The following is a 12,014-nucleotide window of genomic DNA, read 5'->3' as shown; positions in this document are numbered from 1 at the left end:
GCTTCTGCTTCTCTCTCTCCTATAATAAGAAGGTAAACGCTTGATGTCACAGAGTAACCCAGCAAAGTGATTGGCTAATGAGTAGCTGAGGCGATGTGGGTTCATATGTTAATCTGCATGCCATTTTTTTTATGTCTATGCACGGCAGATTAATAAAACTTTAGAGTCGCACGCTGCCCAGCAGGTTTTGATCTTGAGTTTCTATTTGAGTCTTTGTTCTGAGCAAAAGTGTTTTTGTACGCCAGTGGACACTGAATCAGGGCTGTATGGGGGTGATTTACGTAGACTGATGGCTGCTATTCACATGTGATAGGTATGGGACTGTTGCCAGCTTCTGCAAAAAAAAGTGAAGGGTTTATGTGGTTTCTTTCCTGGCAGGGACCTAGATCGCATCATTTTAGGGGAGTGGGGAGCTCTACCGCTTACCTGCTTCTTTAAATGGTTTTCCTTATTCACAATATTTCGGAATAGTCATATATCAAAAAACAATCTTTGAACAATTAGCAGCCATTGAGAGAAAATCGAGGGCATAAGCTATTAAAATTCATTTAGCAAACGCAGCGTAGTAGTATCTTAGTAGTACTTTAGACAAACCCACGGTTGGTGATGGGCTTATTTAACAAGAAGATCACACAAGATCATGTGGGATTGTTGTAAACACTCTTTCCTTTCCGTTGGAAGAGAAAAATATTCCAGGCTTGCAGAGTTCTTTTTAAAACTTTATTGCAATGAAGGGAACAGAAAAGAATGGTTTCCTTCCCATTTTTCTGTTCACCTGAGCACATGTTCACCCCCACCCCTTGAACCCTGCTCTCAGCCGCTTGTTCCCTCCTCCTTTCCCCTAATTGGCTAATAGGGTACTGAGAGTTTACACTCTTTCCGCCTGCCTACTCTGCACTGCCCCAACACCGGCCCTTCTTCCCAATCCAGTCCTGCCCCTGGTGGGCTACAATAGGCTCATTTTGTTCTGCCCAGCTTGTCAAAAAACAATCAGCAAGTATTTGGCCCTCCTGCCTACATGCCTGTTTCCCTGCCCCTTGAGATTGGCAGTGTTGGGAAAATTTGGACAAATCCTGTCTGAAAAGCATTACTTCTGTGTGCCTTTGCATTGTGGGATCAAATCCTGTCTTTCTTCTCAAAACCAAGCAGTCACTGTTTAAAATGGCATTCCCCCGCTCCTTTCTCTCACCTTTAGCTGTAAGCTACAGTGCACAGGTCATTTAGTCCGAATTTACATTGTATACCTTCACAATGATTAAATAATCATTGTTGGAATTCAAGGAAGTATCTTCCTAGCCCAGAGGCTCCATGTGCCCTGGCCAATTCAGAATGTCTAAAGTCTAGATAGGAGTCTTGAGCTCATGCATAGTTTCTCAGTAGCTTCAATTTACATGTCTAAGCAGACCTGGAGATGGGTTCAAGCTACTGAACTAAAGTGTCAATACAGGCCATTAGAAACATTGTAATCTCATTGTTACTGTATGATTGACTGACATTTCTTTATCTATTCTGTATGTGATGATCTCAGAATCTTATTGCAATCTCTGCATTGTCATCAATTGCCCTGTACCTGTGTCCCTATAAAATACCCTACAATGTGTTGAAGCTTTGCAGCAGAGTTCACCTCTGCCTGCCTGCTAATGCATGCATATCGTGAATACCGCAGGAACCTTGGGTTAATACAATAAAGTCTAGATGATCTGGATGCTTGATCTTTCCCACTAACCCGAGTTTTATTTCCTCTTCTCAAATTGAGATTCCGATTCCGGGATTCTGACAGCAGAAGAGGCTCTTCTCCGGGAACCCTCTGTGAAAGATTTTAGGAGGGTGAGTACCCGGAGAAGGGCCTTCTCTGCAGTGGTGCCCCACTTATGGAACGCTCTCCCCAGAGAGGTCCGCCTGGCACCGTTGTTATTTGTTTTTCGACGCCAGGCCAAGACCTTTTCATTTAAATTATATTTTAATAATCATTGATTTTATTTATTGGTTTTATAATTTTGTGCCAGGATGTTTCCGGATTTTATATATGTATATATTTATATAAATGTATTTATTTATAATGTTGGAAGCAGTCCTGAGGCTTATGCGAATGGGACGGCATACAAAAATTCCAAATAAATAAATAAATACCTTGTGCTATCTGATTTTGGCCCCTCCCCTGCTTTGGGCTAAGTAATTTTCTTTGTCACCTTTTCAAATCTCTTTACTCCCTTGTTTCAAATCATCCTTTCACACCTGTCAGAATTATCATTCATACAGTGGTCGACCAACAGCTTGTGGAAGCCCATAAAGAGGCCACAAGCTGTTGCAGTGCAGTCAATAGAGTGCTGCAGTGGGATTTGAGAGATCTGAGTTCTAGTCCTTATTAGTCCTTCATGAAGATCACTGGATAATGTTGAGCCAGTTAACTGCTCTCAGCAAAATCTACTTGCTGGCTTGTTCTTGAGAGAATAAAATGGAGAGGAATATTATGTAAGTTACTTTGAATTCCTTGCAGGAAAAAGGTGGGATATAAACATAAGAAATATATTAAAAATACAAATAGAATAGCACCATCTGGTATACAGAAGCATAGAGCCCATGAAAAGCAAAACATAACATTATCAATTTATAGATTAAAAGCAGCAACTTCTGTAAAATCTATCTTGATGGTGAGATATTTGTTGCATGTGCTCAAACATTTATACAGCTTTAAAATATTCATTTAAATATTGGTTACTATCTTTGAGTTACAGTATTTCAGGGGTTCCATATAAGGCTGTTTCATTTTGTTGGCTCCAAAAACTGACTGGATTCAGACTTTGTTGATCTTCTGCCTTGTCTTCCATAAGAATGTTTTGACAGTAAGAAAAAAAAGTACAGCAAAAGAGGCAGAAAAATACTGGAGTACAAGTGGAAGACATTGTCTGGGCACTCTTCCTACAAAGCTCTGTGAAAAGGCGAAGTGACAGGGAGATAAAAGCCTTATCTGGAGGCATTCTCTTTCTGTCTCCTACAAGCAAAGCTCTCTTCTTGCAACTTCCTCCCTTGCCATAAAATGCATCCACTTATTTAAAACAGTGGTTTTTCACTGCAAGATTTCAGGCTTGCAGTGTTTCACCAGAACCTGAGTTCTATGTATCAGAGATACACTTAGAATGAAAGAATTCAGAGCCAGAATATCTTTTGAGTAATAAACTGAAGGAAATGCTCAGACCTCCCAGTCAGAAATCCACTCCTGGTGACCCCAAATGTTCTGTAGTATCATACTGTCCTTTGGTCTGATCTCAATACTGTCATATTGGGGTAGGTATCATTTTGTCACTGTTGTTGTTAAACAACTAGAAGTCAGAAATCACCCATCCATTGAAAATCGCTCCAAGATCTACTAGTAGATTCGGATCTTCTTTCTCTGCCCACCAAGTTGGTAGGTAGCCTAACAAAATTGGGGTGGGAGGCTCCAAAATGGTAGTAGTTCATCTGGTTTGCAAGTTTTTAAAAGACATTATAAACTGTTTTGAAATGTGTATTTTTAAAAGGGGGCAAAGCAAATGTGGTCTCCCCCTGCTACCCACCTGACATGGCTTTTATTCCAGGTCTCTCCTCCAATCAGCATCATCACCTTTAAAATTCTATTGATTTTATACCAATTTGGGGGGTGGGGAGAGATCTTGTACATGTTCGGACAACAAAAACAAAAAGTCCTATAACTCCCAGTAACCCTCATGGTGGCCCGGGCATGCTGGGAATACCAGGACTTTTCTGTCTGTACATGCATAGGATAGTGTCCTTGACTGCATAATGTTCTCCAAAACGCTCCCGGGAACCGAAATCTAGTTAGGGCGCCGCAAGGCAGTTTTATATCATATCCAGCCATACGGACCAGATTTAAAAATATATATATGTTGCTTCTTCGCTGGCCACTATAAGCTCTTCTGTTGCTTGCAGGATTTCCAGTTTTGCAACGAAATCGGCTGAGACGACGAAGAGAGCAACATTACAGAACCTAGGAAAATAACGAAGTGGGATATCTGCTCCTTTTTCTCAGTCTCTTTGCTCTTTCTCCTCATTGGCTATCCTCTTGCACCCGCCTCATTTCTTCCCTCTGATTGGCCAATAAGCCACCTCAATTATTATTTTTCAGCCTTCCTATTGGTTTCTCAAATCAATCAGCCTCTAATTTTAAAAGGGATTATTGCACCCTTTTCCCACCGCCTACCTCCTTTCCCAGTTTTCCAGTCTTTTTTTGTGTGTGTATGGGGTGGGAGGAGGGGGTAAGGGAGAAAACCGACACGCAGCCCCGCAGAGCTGGAAAAGGAGGGTGGTGGAAACTGGCGCACTGGTGAGTTAACAATCCTGTGCCTGCCTCTTTAAGAAGTACAGCTGGAACCTGGTGAACAGCTGGTCTAAAGAAGAGGGGGATCAGAGGCACTTAGACAAGGTCTGGGGGAGACTAAGTGTGGGGGTGGGGGATCTTTTGCAATGCAGCGAGGTGAATAAGCTGTCGAATCTGCAATAGAGTTTATTCCATTTTTGCATTCCTAAATATCTGCATCCGTTGATAGCAGGCATTCCCTTCCTTCTCTCTAGAGCGGTAGGATCAGTGCAATTTCGATGGGATTCCCACCACGACCCCTCCCCCATCTTTGATTCAGTGCTGCTAGAAAAACGATCTGGTATCCCCTTCGGGCTGGTAGTGAGGAACAGAGGAGGACTTTCCTGGCCTTTATCCTCCAGAGGGAAAAAGGAAGTGGATGGCTCCCCGGCAGGACATTCTTAGTCTGATTTTGTTTCAGTTCCATCTGCGAGATTTCCTTTGTCTAAAAACCCACAGTTCTTTCCATTACCAGCATTCCCTTCCTGTTTCCACCAGCAAGCAAATCCAGTTATTCAGTCTTCCAGCTGGCTGCTGCTACAGAATCAGCCATGGATCCCCTTCATGTAACCCTCAAGCCATGATCACTCCATATGCAACTTTCCACTAATTCATCCGTTATAAATGATTCACCAACCATTTCTTCTCCACTCTGTGTAGCTATGCAGGGATTTATATCTGCCCTTGTCCTGTACCTTTCCATCTGGTTTTTGTGTTGGTTTGATGATGGTGAAGATGATTGAGAAAAATAAAGTAAAAAGCTGGAGTTCTGCTGTTAGTGTGGAGCTAGTGATGTTCTTCCATGAGCGATGTTCTACTAACTTCTTTTAAGGAGCTGCTGGCATTTGGAATAATACTATGATTCATGTTTATTAAATTTGTTTAAAGATCTCTTATTAGCATAACTCTCTCTTCTAAATGAGGTCTATAAATAGCCACTAATTACAGATTTCAGAGAAATCCACAAGGGATCCATATGAGTTTGGATTTCTGTGCATCAGAAGTAGATCAGGTTTTCCCAAGTAGCACAGATTCTGCAGACTAGTGGGCCTTTTTATTTTACTTCCTTTGACTATAAACATGTAGAACAACTTAAAAGATGGTAACAATGTGCATTTCCCTCATAGAATAAAGGACAAAAAAAGCAGATGGGGCATTTTTAAGACTGGGGGATTTGCACAAATCCATATAACACATTTGTGCAAACTCTGATTCTGTCACTGAGCAGAAGATGTAAGGCAAGGTCCCTGACAATCTGAAGTCCAGATGGAAGTTTATACATCACTACTCTTAACCAGTTTCCTGTGCCAAGCTGAGATTTGTCTCCAGGCAAAGGAAGCTTTATGCTAACTTAACATTTGTTAACATTTGTTTGTAGATGTTTGTTTATATTTTGGAGAGATACAAGGATTCCATACTTTTCTGTGAAACTTACTTCCATTGCAAACATTTAATAGGTATAAATCTCACCTTTCTTTTATCATGAAATTCAAGGCTGCATGCATGCCATTCCCAAGCAGTGTCCTATCCAGGTACTGACCAGACTCAGAATTGCCTGGTGTGGCATCCTATACCATCAGACCAGGAGAATGCCTAGATACTGCCCATTTCCCCTGCTGCTCATTCAGTCCCTCACAAGGGAGGGTGGCAGCACAAGTACTACATCAGACAGTGGTCCTGTCCATCACTTCGTGTGGGCTGTGTCCTGTTGTTTGGATTAATGTGAATCAGCGTAATGACCAGTTGGCAGGAACTCAGCAGGTTCAGCATGTCCATCTGTGGCTGGGTGCCTGCACGCTCAGAAACAATCTTTAACATGTTCAGGGGAACAGAGCTGGAATGCTTGAAACTTAAGAGCAGGGCTCTGTGTATCCCATGATTCTGTGATGAAATACAACAAATGTATCTCATCCATATATACCTGCCTGGCCTCTTAAGACCTAGAGCAGAGGTCCTTCCTCGGGAGCCCTCTTTGAAGGAGATCAGAAGAGTGGTTACTTGGAGGAGGGCCTTCACTGTGTTGGCGCCCTGGCTATGGAATCAGTTCCCCCGAGAGGTGCACCTAGTACTAACATTTTTCATTTTGGCACCAGGCCAAACCCTTTTTATTTTCCCAGTATTTTAAATGTTAGTTTGTTTTTAGTGTTGATTTTATATTTTGTGTGATGCTGTGTCCTGTTTGTTTATGTTATCACTGCCCTGAGACATTGTAAAGGGTGGGAAAATAAATAAATAAATAAATTGTACTAAACTGGGTGCATGGTGCAGCACTTGGCATTCATCTGTCAAATAAACTCTGTTTGCCTTGCCTTTGGAGCCAGGCACATGTATGGGAGACCAGCACAACAGTTATGAGGAGTGATCTCTCAGCCACTTGCCTTGACATCCCATTCTCTGCTGCTTCCTCCAGGCTGTGGCCATGGCCACATTCACACGGGAAGAGTTCTATCAGCAGCTGCTGAGTGGCTGTGTGCTGCCCACTGCTCAGCAGGGCTTTGAACAGGTCTGGATGCTTCTCCTTTTGTGCTTGGTGTGCCGTCTCCTTTGGAGATTGGGTAAGTACAGCCATTATATGGATAAACACAATCCCGTGGTGCAGGCAGGGACAACTTGTGACCCTTGGGCTCTTTTGGCCTGCTACTCCCATCATCCCTTAGGATGGTGCTACTTATAACTTATAGTCTATGTTGCTTATGCCTGATGGGAGTGGTGGGCCAAAGCATCTAGGGCCACAAGTTGGTTTCCTGTGTTCTGATGCAACCATATTCTTCATTCAACACTTAGAAGACTGCCCCCCTCTGTTGTTTGCTTGCTTGCCTGTTTAGTTTAATACCTGTTGTGTGCGTGAGAGTAGGGATTCCCTGAAGATAGAGTTGCATCTGTCTTCTGCACTTGAGGTTTATGAGCTATGGCCCTGAGGGATTGCTTTGATTGGGAAAGGAGTGCTAATTCTGCTTGCACTCCTGTTGGCTTTTGATACCATCAGCCACAGTATTCTCCTGGATTGACTCCGTAGGCTCAGCACTGTCTTACCTGTGGGGGCTACTTCAGAAAGTGCCATTGGGTAACTATTCCTTGGCTCTCTGGCGATTGAGGTATGCTGTTTGGCAGAATACCATCTTGCCCAGTGTTGTTTAACATCTCTATGAAGCTTCTGAGAATGACCACTGGGGACTTAGAGCTGTGTGCTATCATTATGTCAACGACACACAGCTCTGTTTCCCTCTGACTTCTGGCTCAGGTGAGTCTGTGCAAGTCTGAGATCAATGGTGCTTGAGAGCCAGTCAACTGGCAAGACAGGAGCCCTGTGCATGAATAGTTCCCAAGTCTAAGAGAGAGCCACATTGCTAGACCTGGATGGTGACACATTCCTTTACAAAGGTTTGTAGCCTAAGGGTGCTCCTGGATCCATAATTGTCAGTGGAGTCTCTAGTAGTGTTGGAAGCTCAGAGTGCCTTTTATCAGCTTCATGCGATTCACTGGCTATGACCTGTCTTGAACAGAAATAGCTTGGCTGCGGTGTTACAGTGCTCATAACCTCAAGACTGCAAACCTAAATGCTCCTCCTTCTCTTCCAGTTTTCTTGGCATGCTCCATTTCACTATAGTCATGGTCCAGCAGAGAGAGATAGAAGGGTTGAGGCCCAGTTAGTTGAAGGGGCCAGGTAGCTGGTGATGTGAAAGGCCTGAGACCTTGGAGGCCTGCTGTCAGTCACAGTAGATTTGGGCCTTCCATGGATACTTCCCTTGGTGCACATCTGGCTCCACACCATCTTCCCTTGGGCTCAGTTGAGAAGTCATGTGCTTTGGAGCTCAGAGCCCCCTTGCCACACATGTAAATTCTTTGGCAAGTTACTGTTCTTTGAGTCTCATCCTTTGCCTCCTGGGAAATGAGCGTTTTGTGACCAGCCATGCCCAGCATGGCAAGTGACCCCCCCCCCATGGCATCCATTTTGTGAGAGCTCCCACAGAGCCCACCAAGTTTCCACTGTGCCTCCATACTCAAACAGATTGGGTACCCTGGATACCGGGCCGGGTGGACGGAATAACCTTTGCCTCAAGCAGCTTCTTATGACCCTTGTCTCCCTCACTGGCCCTTCCCTTGCAGCTCTGCCATCCTATGCTAAGCACCTGAGCACTGTGGCGAGTGGCTTCTATGCCCTCTACCACTTCTTCCAGCTACAGATGGTGTGGGTGGTCCTCCTCAGCCTCCTGTGCTACCTGGTGCTGTTCCTGTGCCGCCACTCGACCCAGCGTGGTGTCCTGCTCTCCATTACCATTCTCATCTACTTGCTCATGGGGTGAGTGGGGATTGTTAGCCAGAAAGCAACTGCAGTAATGCACAACCTACTGGGAAGAAGGGTTAGCTAATGCAGAGCAGGGTGTGAAAGGATCAGAAACCTGGTAACAAGACCTCAATAACAGTGGAACAAAGCCAGGTCAACAAAGGCAGCTTTGGTGTAAAGGAGGGGAGAAGGATGGGCATTGATTGAGAGTGGAGCCAGGTGATTGTGTCTGGATCAGTGGTTGAAGAGCGAGTGGGGAGGAGCTAACTGAGAGAGGTTAAACATGGGATCTCCAGCATAGTTCCCAAACTCACCAAGCTCCTTGGCCCTTTTTATTTTTATTTTATAAACTATGGTTTGGAGTTTGGTACACTGCGAGATACTGCACCATATTTATTTGGGTTCAAAGAGCATTGCTGAGCTTTGGAGATCAGACTCTTCCTTTGATTTATATCTTTTAGGCATGTTATTTTTCTTTTAGTATCATCAACTTCCCTTTGGGGAAATGTTTTGCGACCAACTGTGCCAACCTCTGTTTGTGGCAGCCATTTTTTGCTCAGCAACCCAAATGTTGGGGACCTCTGGGCTAAACTAGTCTAAATAACGTTGAAAACATTGAAAAGGCTAGTAGGCAAAAGACCAGTAGGCAAAAGACTTGACAAATGACCCCAGAAAGGAGGCTAGACAATGGAGAAAGGAAACTGGCCAAAGTTAAGGGCCTGAAGCAACAGCTAGAGATGGGGGCAACCAATGGTCAGGAACTTAGCTGGTGGGAGACTTGATTTCACACACTGGGAAGGGTAGACAGGGGCAAGAGACTGATAGGATGGGATAGCTGAAAGTTTTGAGGTCGGGGGATTCCAGCTCTTCTGTCCTCTGGGATAAAAATGGTCTCTCTTGTGATTGGTAAAACCAGTTGAAAAGACACTTCACAAGGGGCTGTCTTTTGGAAAAGGGATGGGGAGGGGGGAAAGTTAAGCATAGATACACAGAAACTTACTTGTCTTCCTCTCTGCACATGCAGGGAAATGCACATGGTGGACACAGTGAGCTGGCATAAGATGAGAGGTGAGTGTTCAGCATACCTTGGGGTATGGTGGGTGAGATGGTGAAGCTCTCTGGGGGCAGGAGATCCATGTGTGGAGGAAGCATGCTTTTACTCCATAAGCAGGAAGTGCTGTTCAGCAGGGAGTCTTCATACCTGTTCACCCTAGGATTCAGTGCCTGGTTCGGGGAAGAGAGGCTAAGCCAGCCTTCCTCAGTCTGGCACCTTCCAGATGCTTTAGAGAACACCCCACATTCCTGATCACTGGCTAGACTGATGGGAGATAAAGTAGGATTGTAAGCCAGGGCTTGTCTGATTCAGGAAGTAGGTTTGAATAGACTCATTAGAGGGTCTGGGCAAGATGCCTGGTCCACTGAGCTTCAATTTAAGAAAGCATGAGTGGCCTGGGCCTATTTGCTCCTCCAGTTCTGGTATCACCAAAGATGTTTCCCCAACCTAGTGCCTTCCAAATGAGTAGGACTGTAACATAAGTGGCTGGGGAATGTTAGGAGTTCTAGTCCAACATATCTGGAGAGCACCAGGTTGGAAAAGCTGGCTTTTCAGAAGCCTCCAGGAAGCTGATGAATTGGGCATGAAGCAGACGTTCTTTTCCTGTTGCTTGTCCGCACTGTTAGTGGAGACTTTGTGGGACCTGGAACAAAATGTGGCAGTATATCCTCAGCAGGAAAGCCAGGCTCCAGCCAGCGACCCCCTCCCAGTACCTCACATGTTTGACTTCACTTTTCCAACTGTAGTATATGGCTTCTGAGCATGCTTCAGGCCACATTGATTCTTTTTTTATTTTTGGTGTGTGTATCTCCTCTTACATTGTTCGCCTTTTATACTAGTTTTATGCTGCTGTGAGCCTTGTGTTTCCCCAAGTATGCTGATACCTCCATCTTGTTTCTTAGCAGTTCTGTTCTGGCTACAATCCTGTCTGTACTAACTGGGTGAGTTTGCTGCTAGAAGGAGTGATAATGCCCATGTACATGGAGGCCCCACTGATCTTCCATGAATAGTTCATTCTGCATCTGAGTATCTTTTAAATCAAGTCATCTAGGCCAGTGGCCACCTATCTTGCAATAGTGAATTCTGTAACTTCTCTGTTAAGAACATAAGCACTGTCTATCTGCCACACCTCTGTCTACTACCACCAGGTGCCCAGATGATTGTGGCCATGAAAGCTGTGTCGCTGGGCTTTGATCTGGACCGGGGTGAGGTGCCAGCCATCCCCTCCCCAGTTGAGTTCATGGGTTATATCTACTTCATTGGAACAGTCATCTTTGGACCCTGGTTCCGTTTCCGCACCTACCTACAGGCCGTGGAAAGCCGGAGAATGGTAAGTGCACTCAGGTACTCCTGACCCTGCATGGTAGACAGCTAGTGTCTGGGTGGGGTCAAACTCAGACTCTTCTTTGATAGTCCATTAGAATAGCACTGCCATTGGAGCCTGGAAATCTTTGCCCATCTTGTCTGGACATGCAAATGGTCAAACCAGAGGAGACATCGTTAATTTCCAGCCAGGCCCATGGCCAGAAATTGTGGACCTGTGAGAATGCAGGCATCACAAATCCATATGTTGTCTAAAATGCTTAGTTTTAATGTTTTAGAGACAGATGAATTAATAATCCTATTCCTTTTGTGCTTATTGGCCAGCATACTGGAAGCAGACCTATGCCCTGGTTACTGCCCTGCTTTGGATTTTCTACTTGCAGAGAAACAAAGGAAAGATCTACTTCATTGTTCTAGCAGAGAGCTGAAAGCTTTTAAGCTGACTTTTTAACATCTTTTAAACTGAGCTTTTAAAATAATTGTTTGTGGTTTTCAAAGTTAAACTCTGTTTTTCTTTGAATAGAGTTTTCATGTTTTGAATCATTTGTAAGCTACCTTGGGTGCTTTCCAGGAAGGAAGAATATTAATAGAATGAATAAAGAAAAATATAAATGTATGGATGGGCCCTAGAGTATTCCTGAAGTCCCAAGAATATTCATGGAATATCTTTGTACATGCACACAGCATCCTCATCAAATTTCTTGACTGGCTGCCCTTTCCTTCCTTCATCCTTCTGAGATATCTGAGGTCAGTTTCCTTCTGTCTCAGGTCCATAAAACTCTTAGAATCATAGAAATGTAGAATAGTAGAGCTAGTAGAAGGGGCCAAAAAGGCTATTGGGTCCAACCCCCCTGCTCAGTGGAGGACTCCAAGTTAAGCCATTCCTCTCAGATGGCTGTCCAGCTGCCTCTTGAATGCCTCCAGAGTGTGAGAGTCCACAACTACCTGGGTCAACACATCCATTGTCATACGGCTTTAACATTCAGGAAGTTCTTGGT

General features: G+C 44.3%; 1 protein-coding gene across 2 annotated transcripts in view; it reads left to right on the top strand.

Annotated features, from left to right (window-relative positions):
- PORCN (porcupine O-acyltransferase) overlaps positions 1-12,014 on the top strand; it is a 41,428-nt gene that overhangs the window by 12,187 nt on the left and 17,227 nt on the right. Inside the window, exons 1-5 of one of the 2 annotated variants that reach the window (XM_044431289.1) lie at positions 4,231-4,321; positions 6,765-6,909; positions 8,462-8,654; positions 9,664-9,707; positions 10,842-11,023. In XM_044431289.1, the coding sequence (XP_044287224.1) occupies positions 6,774-6,909; positions 8,462-8,654; positions 9,664-9,707; positions 10,842-11,023 (555 nt within the window). In that variant the 5' untranslated portion in view covers positions 4,231-4,321; positions 6,765-6,773. Of the gene's footprint in view, positions 1-4,230; positions 4,322-6,764; positions 6,910-8,461; positions 8,655-9,663; positions 9,708-10,841; positions 11,024-12,014 lie in introns of those variants that run through there. The other variant, XM_044431288.1, reaches the window with a different exon arrangement.

This window comes from Varanus komodoensis, unplaced genomic scaffold (genome assembly GCF_004798865.1).
Source record: "Varanus komodoensis strain SLA01 unplaced genomic scaffold, ASM479886v1 scaffold22, whole genome shotgun sequence".
NCBI classification, from domain to species: Eukaryota; Metazoa; Chordata; class Lepidosauria; order Squamata; family Varanidae; genus Varanus; species Varanus komodoensis.
This window is presented reverse-complemented; position numbering and strand designations above follow the sequence as displayed.